The sequence below is a fragment of the Eleutherodactylus coqui genome, chromosome 6, assembly GCF_035609145.1.
Source record: "Eleutherodactylus coqui strain aEleCoq1 chromosome 6, aEleCoq1.hap1, whole genome shotgun sequence".
NCBI classification, from domain to species: Eukaryota; Metazoa; Chordata; class Amphibia; order Anura; family Eleutherodactylidae; genus Eleutherodactylus; species Eleutherodactylus coqui.
This window is the reverse complement of record NC_089842.1, coordinates 32,816,231-32,830,987: the sequence shown is the minus strand read 5'-3', so window position 1 is coordinate 32,830,987 and position 14,757 is coordinate 32,816,231. Positions and strand designations below refer to the sequence as shown.

At 48.5% G+C, this 14,757-nt stretch overlaps 2 protein-coding genes across 2 annotated transcripts in view; both read right to left on the bottom strand.

The window, feature by feature from the left end:
- Positions 1–14,757, bottom strand: part of LOC136632018 (NACHT, LRR and PYD domains-containing protein 3-like) — a 1,080,175-nt gene that overhangs the window by 914,770 nt on the left and 150,648 nt on the right. The window lies entirely within an intron of this gene.
- Positions 1–14,757, bottom strand: part of LOC136632017 (NACHT, LRR and PYD domains-containing protein 12-like) — a 242,528-nt gene that overhangs the window by 133,028 nt on the left and 94,743 nt on the right. The window contains exon 6 of the mRNA XM_066606553.1: positions 2,941–3,111. Within this exon, the coding sequence (XP_066462650.1) occupies positions 2,941–3,111 (171 nt within the window). The remainder of the gene's footprint in view (positions 1–2,940; positions 3,112–14,757) is intronic.

Here is a 14,757-nt window from a genome sequence, read left to right as displayed (position 1 = left end):
TAAGGAATAGTCTCCCCTCGATTTGGCTGTCAGGACGGTTTCTTTCATTGGACCACTCAGACATGACCTTGCTGACCCAGGTAGAGTCGAAGATTGGTCTGAGAGCCAAACAGACTGCCTGTCACATAGGTGTGAATCTTTCTGTGGCGTACATCCTGAAATGAGAAAGCGTCCGCCGCAGGAAGAGTTGTATGTTTTGCCAAAAGGAACACAGGTGGATCCACTACTGCAGAAACTGACCATTTCCTCACAAGATCCTCCGGAAAGGAATACATCATATCTAAGCACTTAGGCATAATTAAGCATTTTAGGGAATATTCCATTCCCTTACAAAGACGTAATCAAAATCTTCATGTGGCTGAAATCTCTAGGGCCTGCGGTGTCTGTAGAAAAGCAATGTTGCAAACATAGTCGGAGACTGATCCGAAATCTGCAAGATATCTGTTACCACCTTAGCCTTAATTAGGTTATCTAGCATCCTTGAGAGTTTGGAAACCTGTTCCATGTCCATATCGGAGTCAGAGAGAGATACAGATACCTCACCCTCTGATCGACTACAGTATCTAGGGAACACTTTGGGTTGTGCTCTAGGAGCTGCTGAAAGAGCGGATGAAGCTGGTAACCAGATGATAATCTAGAGCGATAACACCTAAAGCTCTTATGAGGTCTACCCCAAGAAGGGACTGCAAAAAATAGCATCAGATATATTCTGTCCAGGTGGGCTGGACGTGCGGTCCAGGCTGTTGAAAATCGCCGTGGATACTCAAGAATGGTCTGAAATAGACTAGAAGCATGTCCACCCCGGCTTGGCAATCTGACAGGACTGAATAGGAGAGGTGCCAGTAGAAGGATCTACAACTGCTTCCTACCCCAGAATACAGAGAAGACAAAATGGTTCCAATTGTCTGCATGCAAGTTTGGTTTTACAGCAAAAAGACGCATAATCCGTATATCTGGTTGACCCATATCTTTTCTCCTCTGCTCTGGTTTTAGACATGATGCCAGACAAAAAGCATAACTAATAACGGAACAGGACAAGTGGCAAGTGGAAAGCCGACCACCAGGCATGGCTTCCTCAACAGTAGTTTTCTGTGGAGCTAATAAGAAATTTTATTTTTCCATTGGTGGAGCTCTATAGGGGCTTGTTCTTTGTAGCATGAACATTTTGATTACTTTTTATTCCATTTTTCCATAGTGGGTTTTTGTTTTGTAACTTCATGCTTTAAAAAATAAAAATTATGTCTACATTCCAAGACCTCTAACATTTTTATTTTTTATTTTAACAGTGCTGTGTAAGCGGTTTGTTTTTGCAGGAACAGTTGTACCTTTTAATGGCAATAATTGTTGATTTAGGCAATATTTTGATCAGTTTCCATTATGACGAGATAGTCAAAATGTAGCTATTTTTGACAAGTTTTTTTGTATTTTTTTCATGGCGTGTACTGTGCAGGTAAAATAATGTTCTAACACTTTACTCTGGGTTAATAGAAATACAGCAGTATCACATGTGTTTTTTTTAATTATTTAAATTTTTTTACATAGTAAAAGGGGGAAAGGTGGGGTTTGGGCATTTTTATTTAATTTTTTTTACTATTTAAAAAAAAAACTTTTAGCTTTCTTACTTTTGTCCCATGAGGATTCTTTACTATCACCATATTTTCATTCTCCTAATACACTACAAAACTTCAGTATAGCAGGGCATTAGAAAACATATGAAGCTGAGATTCGTATGCCACCATAGCTAGCAGGAATAGAGGCTATATTCAAGCCTCCGGGTGCCATGACAACCCAGTGGCACACCTGAACACATCATAGGGGTTCCGATGGGAAAACCTTTCCATTTGTCAGCATTTTACATGCTGTGGTCGTACTAACTGCAGCATGTAAAGGGTTAAACCGAAGGAATTTGTAGTTTCTATGGTCCAGGCTGTTAGATGACAATCTGGCCCTTGCTCTAACAGCCCGGTACCCATTCCCCCTGGCATGGGTCTCCAGTACCAGGCTTCTGATGCCGTACAGTCAAAAGACTGCAAAATAAAGCCCCTGAACGTCCGCCAGCAAAAAATGTATGGGCAGTCAATAAGGGATTAAGCACAGACTACCACCGTGTTCAGGGTGTTGTGTTTCCATTAGGTCTCATTTCCTGAGAACATTTCATCTGTCAGGACCATTTATGAATATGCAGTAGAATCTCCTCTGCGGTCTCCTTTCTGGTCATGTGACCTTGTTGTGAACTTCTGATTTGAAGCCTTTTTTACATATGTGGCAGCATCTATGAGTCAGACAATATGATGTGAGACGCATGAAGCTTCTGAAACACATCTTGCGTTTGTGTATCAGTTTAACCATCTTGGATTTTACTTGATTATTACAGACTTCTCCCTCATGCCATGAAGCTGCATCATTCCTCTTTGTTCTGTGTGTGATGTCCCCTAAGGAGAGCAATAAGGGACATATTGATAACATGGGGCGTATTTGGACCCCGTAGTTAGTGCAGAACCAGCTGTAATTACACCATAAACAGAACTGATAGAAGGAGACGAGAGATATTAGTTGAGATGTCATATCAGAATGTAGTCCGCGGATTATCTCATAGACCTAACAATAGTGCAGAGCATAAAATAGGATAAAACCCATGTAAACCCCCCCACGTCTCATCTTGTACATATGTGTGCCACAATTTAAACATATACAGGATGCGACATGTATAACTTGTGCCCCACATGTTTCTTCCTGTACATGTATAACATGTACCCCCTTTATGTCTCATCCTGTACACGTATAACTTGTGCCCCCACATGTCTCATTCTATACATGTATAGCTTGTGCCTCCACATGTCTCATCCTGTACACGTATAACTTGTGCCCCCACGTCTCATCCTGTACACGTATAACTTGTGCCCCCACATGTCTCATCCTGTACACATCTGTTATACTCACTTCAATTCTTCTATCCTGCAGGCTGGACTGGATAGAGCGTCCATCAAGTCACTGAAGTGAGGACCAGAGAGTTTGTTATTACGCAGGTCAAGTGTCTGCAGGGACGGGTTATCCCTTATTCCAGATGCCAACTGGGTGCAGGACGTGTCTGGTAGATCATTCTCACCCAAACTGTAAGAATAAGAAGATGAGATGAGGGTGACACATCCAGAGAGCGTTAGTATTATATCTATACATGGTGAATGTGGAGAGAAAATGCCCAACTGTTTTTTAACATCCAGAAGTGTTCTCACGAGAAGACGCCACTGACACCTAATCCGTTGTGTAGAAATACAGTGTCCCTGAGTAATATCCTCACTTTATGGCATGTCATAAATCAGAGATTATTGCAGCACAAGGATCTACATTAGTCATTAATCTTGATAGAGGACCTTATGTCAGCAGTCATCAGCAGCCACAAACTCTCCTTCCTTCACTATGTATTGTAGCCCTCAGTCTGCGGCTCCTGTGTCCTCCATTCACCTCCTATATTCACATGATCACATGTGGCTCTTCCGTCAGTAATAGGATAACACTAAAGCGTACCGGTCACGACACCATGCATCATGGCACATGATACCGACAAGTCTGCCGGGATTGACTTATTTCCACTCGCCCAATCCTTCACACATTGAAAGATGGAGCATAAGTCACACCCTGACATCATGCCACATGCCACAAGAATACTCGCTGCTACCAGTGACTGTTTTACCGCAAGGTAAATCAGCCACCTAAATCCTGATCATATACTGTGTATGGGCACTCATGGCACTCCAGCAATCAAAGTTACCTGCTTATCAGGGTCTAGGAGGCTTTTTTTTTTTTAGAGCAACAAGGGTTTTTCCTCATAAAGTAAAATTTAATTACAAAAAAAGCATTGCTTTTAAAAAACATATTAAATGTAATATACAAAAGGAAAATGAACATGCAGTATTTACAAGATAGTCACAAAAATAAATAGAATGAAGAATAGGATAGCCGTTCTTATTAGTTACAGCAGTGAAGAAGTCTGGGTGCTAGGAGATGGGCGGATCCTGTATCTGGTACAATATCCTAGGTTCTGACAAGGGAGTTTTGCGTCCCTGGGATCTTAAGGGTTACCCCAGCCACTGCTTCCACCTCCCACTCATGAAAGGTGGGAGGAAGGCCGAATGGATGCTAGATAGAGATGAGCGAGCATGCTCGTCCGAGCTTGATGCTCATTCGAGTATTAGGGTGTTCGAGATGCTCGTTACTCGAGACGAGCACCACGCGATGTTCAAGTTACTTTCACTTTCATCTCTGAGACATTAGCGCGCTTTTCTGGCCAATAGAAAGACATGGAAGTAATTACAACTTCCTCCTGTGACGTTCCAGCCCTATACGACCCCTCTGCAGTGAGTGATTGGGGAGATCAGGTGACACCCGAGTATTAAAATCTGCCCCGCCCGCGGCTCGCCACAGATGCATGGTGACAGAGATCAGGGAAAGTGCTGTCTTGCTGTAGCTGCTATAGGGAGAGCAGTAGGTGTTATATTAGTCTTCAAGAACCCCAACGGTCCTTCTTAGGGCCACATCTGACCGTGTGCAGTACTGTTGAGGCTGCTTTTAGCAGTGTTGCACAATTTATTTATTTTTTTGTATATCGGGCGTGCAGACCATTGCGTCCTCAGTCTGCAGTAATTTTACATAGTATAGGGGCAGTACTGGTGAGGCAGGGAAAGAGGGAAAGGTGAAAGAGATATACTGTCTATATAGGCAGTGGGCTTTTTCAAAAAAATTGGGGAAAAATACTATCTTTGGGCTACCTGTGATCGTCTTTAGTGTACTGCGTGTCTGCTGGGGGTAGTAGTCCTAATTAATACGCAGCTAAGCGTTACAGTAGGCGTGCGCAAAATTGTTTCCTGGCTCTGCTGTGCCCGTTACATCACTGCCGTCATAGCGCCAGAGGGAAAGAGTATACAATATATACGCTGCATACACTATCTGTCTGGTGTTTCAGCTCACCATTTAAAAAAAGGGAAGCCAAATACTTAAGGCGTACCACTGCCCTTTGGCGACTTGACTGCTTCTGCGCTGTGAATTCCACTAGCTCAGTCCTACGCACCTAGGTCTCACTACAGGCGTGCGCAAAATTGTTTCCTGGCTCTGCTGTCTCCATTACATCACCGCCGTCATAGCGCCAGAGGGAAACAGTAAACATAATATACGCTGCATACAGTATCTGTCTGCTGTTTCAGCTCACCATTTAAAAAAAGGGAAGCCAAATACTTAAGGCGTACCACTGCCCTTTGGCGACTTGACTGCCTCTGCGCTGTGAATTCCACTAGCTCAGTCCTACGCACCTAGGTCTCACTACAGGCGTGCGCAAAATTGTTTCCTGGCTCTGCTGTGCGTTCCGTAAGCGAAGTCAGCCTCCAACCACAGGCCAATAAGCGGCACATTTAATTACAGCGTTCTGTTTCTGCTCATACATAATACACCATGCTGAGGGGTGTAGGGGTAGTCCTAGAGGATGTCGACGCGGGCGAGGATGCGGAGGCCCAAGTCAGGGTGTGGGCACAGGCCGAGCTCCTGATCCAGGTGTATCGCAGCCGACTGCTGCAGGATTAGGAGAGAGGCAAGTTTCAGGGGTCCCCAGATTCACCTCACAATTAATGGGTCCACGCGGTAGACCTTTATTAGAAAATGAGCAGTGTGAGCAGGTCCTGTCGTGGATGGCAGAAAGTGCATCCAGCAATCTATCGAACACCCAGACTTCTACGCCGTCCACTGCTGCAACTCTGAATCGTCTGGCTGCTGCTCCTCCTTCCTCCCAGCTTCCTCACTCCATTACAATGACACATTCTGAGGAGCAGGCAGACTCACAGGAACTGTTCTCGGGCCCTGCCCAGAATGGGCAGCAATGGTTCCTCTCCCACCGGAGGAGTTTGTCGTGACCGATGCCCAACCTTTGGAAAGTTCCCGGGGTCCGGGGGATGAGGCTGGGGACTTCCGGCAACTGTCTCAAGAGCTTTCAGTGGGTGAGGAGGACGATGACGATGAGACACAGTTGTCTATCAGTGAGGTAGTAGTAAGGGTAGTAAGTCCGAGGCAGGAGCGCACAGAGGATTCGGAGGAAGAGCAGCAGGACGATGAGGTGACTGACCCCACCTGGTTTGCTAAGCCTACTGAGGACAGGTCTTCAGAGGGGGGAGGCAAGTGCAGCAGCAGGGCAGGTTGGAAGAGGCAGTGCGGTGACCAGGGGTAGAGGCAGGGCCAGACCGAATAATCCACCAACTGTTTCCCAAAGCGCCCCCTCGCGCCATGCCACCCTGCAGAGGCCGAGGTGCTCAAAGGTCTGGCAGTTTTTCACTGAGAGTGCAGACGACCGATGAACTGTGGTGTGCAAGGTTTGTCGCACCAAGATCAGCCGGGGAGCCACCACCACCAGCCTCACCACCACCGGCATGCGCAGGCATATGATGGCCAAGCACTCCACAAGGTGGGACGAAGGCCGTTCACCGCCTCCGGTTTGCACCACTGCCTCTCCCCCTGTGCCCAAACCTGCCACTGAGATCCAACCCCCCTCTCAGGACTCAGGCACGACCGTCTCCCAGCCTGCACCCACACCCTCATCTCCGCTGTCCTCGGCCCCATCCAGCAATGTCACTCAGCGCAGCATCCAGCCGTCGCTAGCGCAACTGTTTGAACGCAAGCGCAAGTACGCCGCCACGCACCCGCACGCTCAAGCGTTAAACGTGCACATAGCCAAATTGATCAGCCTGGAGATGCTGCCGTATAGGCTTGTGGAAATGGAGGCTTTCAAAAACATGATGGCGGCGGCGGCCCCACACTACGTGGTTCCCAGTCGCCACTACTTTTCCCGATGTACCGTCCCAGCCCTGCACGACCACGTCTCCCGCAACATTGTACGCGCCCTCACCAACGCGGTTACTGCCAAGGTCCACTTAACAACGGACACGTGGACAAGCACAGGCGGGCAGGGCCACTATATCTCCCTGACGGCACATTGGGTGAATTTAGTGCAGGCTGGGACCGAGTCAGAGCCTGGGACCGCTCACGTCCTACCCACCCCCAGAATTGCGGGCCCCAGCTCGGTGCTGGTATCTGCGGCGGTGTATGCTTCCTCCACTAAACCACCCTCCTCCTCCTCCTCCTACGCAACCTCTGTCTCGCAATCAAGATGTGTCAGCAGCAGCACGTTGCCACCAGTCGGTGTCGCGTGGGATGGCAGCACAGCGGTGGGCAAGCGCCAGCAGGCGGTGCTGAAACTACTCAGCTTAGGAGAGAAGAGGCACACGGCCCATGAACTGCTGCAGGGTCTGACCGAGCAGACCGACCGCTGGCTTTCGCCGCTGAGCCTCCAACCGGGCATGGTCGTGTGTGACAACGGCCGTAACCTGGTGGCGGCTCAGCAGCTCGGCAGCCTCACGCATGTGCCATGCCTGGCCCACGTCTTTAATTTGGTGGTTCAGGGCTTTCTGAAAAGCTACCCACGCTTGTCAGACCTGCTCGGAAAGGTGCGCCGGCTCAGCGCACATTTCTGCAAGTCCAAGACGGACGTTGCCACCCTGCGCACCCTGCAACATCGGTTTAATCTGCCAGTGCACCAACTGCTATGTGACGTGCCCACTCGGTGGAACTCTACGCTCCACATGTTGGCCAGGCTCTATGAGCAGCGTAGAGCTATAGTGGAATACCAACTCCAACATGGGCGGCATAGTGGGAGTCAGCCTCCTCAATTCTTTACAGAAGAGTGGGCCTGGTTGGCAGACATCTGCCAGGTCCTTGGAAACTTTGAGGAGTCTACCCAGATGGTGAGCGGCGATGGTGCAATCATTAGTGTCACCATTCCTCTGCTATGCCTCTTGAGAAGTTCCCTGCAAAGCATAAAGGCAGACGCTTTGCGCTCAGAAACGGAGGCGGGGGAAGACAGTATGTCGCTGGATAGTCAGAGCACCCTCATGTCTATATCTCAGCGTGTTTTAGAGGAGGAGGAGGAGGGGGAGGAGCATGAGGAGGAGGGGGAAGAGACAGCTTGGCCCACTGCTGAGGGTACCCATGCTGCTTTCCTGTCATCCTTTCAGCGTGTATGGCCTGAGGAGGAGGAGGAGGAGGAGGATCCTGAAAGTGATCTTCCTAGTGAGGACAGCCATGTGTTGCATACAGGTACCCTGGCACACATGGCGGACTTCATGTTAGGATGCCTTTCTCGTGACCCTCACGTTACACGCATTTTGGCCACTACGGATTACTGGGTGTACACACTGCTCGACCCACGGTATAAGGAGAACCTTTCCACTCTCATACCCGAAGAGGAAAGGGGTTCGAGAGTGTTGCTATACCACAGGACCCTGGCGGACAAACTGATGGTAAAATTCCCATCCGACAGTGCTAGTGGCAGAAGGCGCAATTCCGAGGGCCAGGTAGCAGGGGAGGCGCGGAGATCAGGCAGCATGTACAGCGCAGGCAGGAGAACACTCTCCAAGGCCTTTGCCAGCTTTATGACTCCCCAGAAAGACTGTGTCACCGCTCCCCAGTCAAGGCTGAGTCGGTGGTGTAAAAGGATGGTGAAGGAGTACGTAGCCGATCGCACGACCGTCCTCCGTGACGCCTCTGCCCCCTACAACTACTGGGTGTCGAAGCTGGACACGTGGCCTGAACTCGCGCTGTATGCCCTAGAGGTGCTTGCTTGTCCTGCGGCTAGCGTCTTGTCAGAGAGGGTGTTTAGTGCGGCTGGGGGAATCATCACGGATAAGCGTACCCGCCTGTCAACTGACAGTGCCGACAGGGTTACATTCATAAAGATGAACAAAGCCTGGATTTCCCCAGACTTCTCTTCTCCACCAGCGGACAGCAGCGGTACCTAAACAATACGTAGGCTGCACCCGCCGATGGAAGCATCGTTCTCTATCACCATCAAAAACGGGGACCTTTTAGCTTCATCAATCTGTGTATTATATTCATCCTCAACCTCCTCCTCCTGCTCCTCCTCCTGAAACCTCACATAATCACGCCGAACGGGCAATATTTCTTAGGCCCACAAGGCTCAGTCATATGACTTTAGTAAACAATGTTTATACGTTTCAATTCTCATTAAAGCGTTGAAACTTGCACCTGAACCAATTTTTGTTTTACCTGGGCTGCCTACAGGTCTAGGTACAAATTAAGCCACATTAACCAAAGCGATTAATGGGTTTCACCTGCCCTCTTGGTTGGGCATGGGCAATTTTTCTGAGGTACATTAGTACTGTTGGTACACCAATTTTTTTGGGCCCTCGCCTACAGTGTAATCCTAGTAATTTTTATGGGCTTTGCCTGCACTCATGGTACAGCAAGGTGTGTGGGGTTGGCCTACACTTTTGCTACATAAATGTAACTGGGGCTTTGTCTATACTGCAACTACTGAAATGTGCAAGAGACTGTTATCTCCCTAAACTGCTGCAACGGGAATGTTACTGTGGCCTGTCTTGACTGCTACTACTACTGAAATGGAACTAATACTGTGCTCCCCCTATACTGCTGATTCGGAATTGTTACTGGGGCCTGTCTAGACTGCTACTACTACTGAAATGGAACTAATACTGTGCTCCCTATACTGCTGCTAGTGATATGTTACTGGGGCCTGATTTGACTGCTACTACTACTGAAATGGAACTAATACTGTGCTCCCCCTATACTGCTGCTTCGGAATTGTTACCGGGGCCTGTCTGGACTGCTACTACTACTGAAATGGAACTAAGACTGTGCTCCCCCTATAATGCTGCTGCTTCGGAATTGTTACCAGGGCCTGTCTTGAGTGCTACTACTACTGAAATGGAACTAAGACTGTGCTCCCCCTATACTGCTGCTTCAGAATTGTTACTGGGGCCTGTCTGGACTGCTACTACTACTGAAATGGAACTAATACTGTGCTCCCGCTATAATGCTGCTAGTGATATGTTACTGGGGCCTGTCCCTAACGCTACTGCTGAAATGTTACTAATTCTGGGCTCTGACTATACCGCTGCTAATGCTATGTAACTGGGGTGTGGAAACGGAGGCTTCCCAAAGACATGATGGTGGCGAGGCCATTTCCCACCAAAGCGGTTACTGTTAAGGTGCATATAACCACGGACACGTGGAGAGGACACGTAGTGCCTCAAAAACATCCCCCTCCTCCTCTAACAATGAAAACATTCTTGGCAAATACCTTTGCATAGGTCCGTCTGGTGGCAGTCCAAGAATTTCACCTTTTCCGACACAACAAGAGAGCCCCCCCCACCATCCCCCCGCCACGGCCCACTTAATCCTGGCCACATTCCGAAAACCAACTAAATAAAACTGCGCTACTAGGTCCGCAGTCGCCACCACATTCCCACCAAGGCGGTTACTGTTAAGGTACATATTACCACTCTGACTGGGGCATGCACTGTGGGCCGAAGCACACCTGTATTGTATGTGACGTTAGCTCTGCTGAGCAGGGCACTGCAATGGGATATATTTATGTACCGCCGGTGGATTCCTGGGACCCACCCATGCTGTCGGTCCACACGGACTTCACAATAGGGAGTTGTACCTGCCTGTGTCTACTTATAAAAAAACCCAGTCTGACTGGGGCATGCAGTGTGGGCCGAAGCCCACCTGCATTTAATCTGACGTTAGCTTTGCTGTCCAGGGCACTGCAATGGGATCTATTTATGTACCGCCGGTGGCTTCCAGGGAGCCACCCATGCTGTGGGTCCACAGGGACTTCACATTAGGGATTTGTACCTGCCAGTGTCTATGTATTAAAAACCCCGGTCAGACTGGGGCATGCAGTGTGGGCCGAAAACCACCTGCATTACCTCAGCTGTGATGGGCAATGCAATGGGATATATTTATGTACCGCCGGTGGCTTCCTGGGACCCACCCATGCTGTCGGTCCACACTGAGTTGTAACTGCATGTGTCTACTTATAAAGAACCCCAGTCTGACTGGGGCGTGCAGTGTGGGCTGAAGCCCACCTGCATTAAACCTGACGTTACCTCAGCTGTGATGGGCAATGCAATGGGATATATTTATGTACCGCCGGTGGGTTCCAGGGAGCCACTCATGCTGTGGGTCCACAGGGACTTCACATTAGGGAGTTGTACCTGTCAGTGTTCATGTATTAAAAACCCCTGTCAGACTGGGGCATGCAGTGTGGGCCGAAGACCACCTGCATTTAATCGGACGTTACCTCAGCTGTGATGGGCACTGCAATGGGATATATTTATGTACCGCCGGTGGCTTCCTGGGACCCACCCATGCTGTCGGTCCACACGGAGTTGTAACTGCATGTGTCCACTTCTAAAGAACCCCAGTCTGACTGGGGCATGCAGTGTGGGCCGAAGCCCACCTGCATTAAACCTGACGTTACCTCAGCTGTGATGGGCAATGCAATGGGATATATTTATGTACCGCCGGTGGGTTCCAGGGAACCACCCATGCTGTGGGTGCACACGGAATTCCCATTGCGGAGTTGTACCTGCCTGTGACTATTTATAAAAAACCTCGGTCTGACTGGGGCATGCAGACACCTTGACAGAATGAATAGTGTGTGGCACATGGGTTCCCCATTGCTATGCCCACGTGTGCAGCTCGTGATGGAGGTGGCACAGGATTGGATTTCTCATTGCTTCTGTACAGCATTGTGGGATATCGCCCCGCCCCTTTTAAAGAGGGTCGCTGCCTGGCCGTGCCAACCCTCTGCAGTGTGTGCCTGCGGTTCCTCCTCATGGCAGACACACTTATAAATAGACATGAGGGTGGTGTGGCTATGAGGCCAGCGTGTGGCATGAGTGCAGCTGAAGGCTGCGCAGGGACACTTTGGTGTGTGCTGTGGACACTGGGTCATGCGGGGGGGGGGGGGTTGGGCAGCATGTAACCCAGGAGAAGTGGCAGCGGAGTGTCATGCAGGCAGTGATTGTGCTTTGTTGGAGGTAGTGCGGTGCTTAGCTAAGGTATGCCTTGCTAATGAGGGGTTTTCAGAAGTAAAAATTGTTGGGAGGGGGGGGGCACTCTTGCCGCTATTGTGGCTTAATAGTGGGACCTGGGAACTTGAGATGCAGCCCAACATGTAGCCCCTCGCCTGCCCTATCCGTTTCTGTGTCGTTCCCATCACTTTCTTGAATTGCCCAGATTTTCACAAATGAAAACCTTAGCGAGCATCGGCGATATACAAAAATGCTCAGGTCGCCCATTGACTTCACTGGGGTTCGTTACTCGAAAAACAAACCCTCGAGCATTGCGAAAAGTTCGTCTCGAGTAACGAGCACCCGAGCATTTTGGTGCTCGCTCATCTCTAATGCTAGAACCTTTAGCAAGAAAATACAGTTCAATACTTTGGTCATATATCTCCAGAAAAGTCTCCTATAGGGAAGCGGCGCTATTGCATATTGTCTCCACCATGAAGAATGGGTGGAGACTTGTGTTCTGCAGGATGTGTTCTAGGGGAAGGTTTGGCGATGCCCACAGCAGGCGTTTGGCTGATGCTGGGATGCCATGTTAGCTGTGCTGTCTATTGCTGTTCCCAGAGCCCTGTCACTTTACCGTCGTGTCTGGCTCCTTTGTTTTGCCTGCTGGCACCCTGTGACTTGCCCCGCTGCTCACCGGTGTCCCCAGGTACCTGCAGCGTTGAGTGTAGCCACCGGCTGGCTCCTGTCTCTAACCACGCCACTTACCTTTCTCTCCTTCTGCTGGCTCCAGCGCTAGCTCAACTGTATGCAACCGCAGCACCTCTCCCACACTGTCCTCCACTGTTGTTTCGTCCCACCTTCTGGCTGCTGTCAGTGTCCTGGCCTCAGAGTATTGCAAGGAGCCCGGGCTGTAAGGCATCTCCCAGCAGTGTGCCCCGCTGCTCCCTCCCTATCCTTTGCTGCTCTTTGCTTCTGCCTGCTGCTGGCTGCTGTCAGTGTGCTCACTGGGCCCATGGCAGGGAGGCCAGCGGGACAGACACACATATAGCTGAAAATGGAGCACAGCCAATCAGCAGCTAGAGGCTTACCCTACACCTCCCACAATGACAGGTCTCCACCCATTTTTGTGGTGGAGACAAGATACAATAGTACCTAGGGAAGCTATAACCACCATATTCCATAACACAATTTATGTATTAACAGATACTAAATATGGTATAAGAGATTATTAGTTCAGTTGATCTTGGCTTCAGCCTATATCCGAGGCCACATAAAAACAGAAGTGCATGCATTGGACTTTGAATTGACTCACGATTTTGGAGATATGGTTACCTGCGGTCTGCACCCCATGAACGAAACATGAGCTTCGTTATTAATCTCAGTGCTATTCTAAAACAATTCTCAAATCCTGGGACCATCCGGAGCCAGAGTTTGGGTATGGACAGGAAAAGAACACAAATGCTAATGCCACAACCTGATCAATAAAGGAGGATAAGTGGATCATAGCTGCATATTCATGACTTGTCCAAGAAACCAATCAATAATGATGAACCTGGCCTGATCAGGATTTATGAATGCAATATCATACTTCTATAAAGGCAGGAAATGTGAACACAGGAATATCATACTTCCATAACAACTCCCCTTCTTAGAGATGGAATGGGAGATTGATCCACAGATCATCTGACAAGCCCAACTTCATGATTTATCCTTTGTGGAATGACCCATCAGCATTACAGTGTTCACCATCCTTCTTATGCTGAAATGGAAAGTCACACCACTGTAATGCCAGGCTCCACCAGAGTGGTTTGTCATCATAACTAGACGCTTGATACTGAATAATAAAAGGGTTGGTCATTGAATTGAAATTATGTTCATTGAAGTATAGTTGCAACTTCTGCAGGACCCTAATGGTAGAATGAGCTGTAGCCTCTGGGAACTAAGTAGCTAGGTGCCAAATTGGTAGATATGGAAACCCGTGATGAGAAGGTTTGCTAGCAATTATCTATCAATAGCATGAAATCACTCCATGTTATGTCAAGACTAGAGATGAGCGAGCGTACTCGGATAAGCACTACTCGCTCCAGTAATTGGCTTTATCCGAGTATCGCTGTGCTCGGGTCTAAAGATTCGGTGCCACTGCGGCTGACAGGTGAGTCGCAGCGGGGAGCAGGGGAGAGCGGGCGGGAGAGAAGGAGAGAAAGATCTTACCTCCGTTCCTCCCCGCTCTCCCCTGCAGCTCCCCGCTCCGTGCTGGCACCCGAATCTTTAGACCCGAGCACAGCGATACTCGGATAAAGCCAATTACTCGAGCGAGTAGTGCTTATCCGAGTACGCTCGCTCATCTCTAGTCAAGACTCTTCTCAATGAAATTCTACTTTATTATGAACATTGCCAACTCTTATACAGGAAAGAAGAGGGCGTATCCAAATGTTGCCTGGTACAAAGATTAGTGTTACGTAGCTTACTGTTACAAAGGTGAAAATACTTATTGATCACAAGACTTGTTGACATCTACCAAATAGTCTCAAAGCTCTCAGACATAGAAATTACATAAGTCAGGATATTGCTGTTGCATTAGACAATAGTTCTGCTATCGCTGTGTGTCTTCTCTTTTAACATAGCTCAGCCTTATTTAATTTGTCTGTTGACTTCTTATCTTAAAATCTTAGTTCCTGACACTACAAAGCATAGGTTTTAGTCTTCTATTTAAGAGTCAATAGTCCAATACAAGGTAAGAAACATACACTTATTGCATTCTGAAACTTAACACTTTATATTCCATGACATTTCCCCCCTTTGTTTCTTATATTGTCCCAGAATAACAGTAAATATTTGAAGTACTTCAGTCCATCCTAGTGATGTCTGCCAGCCTTTA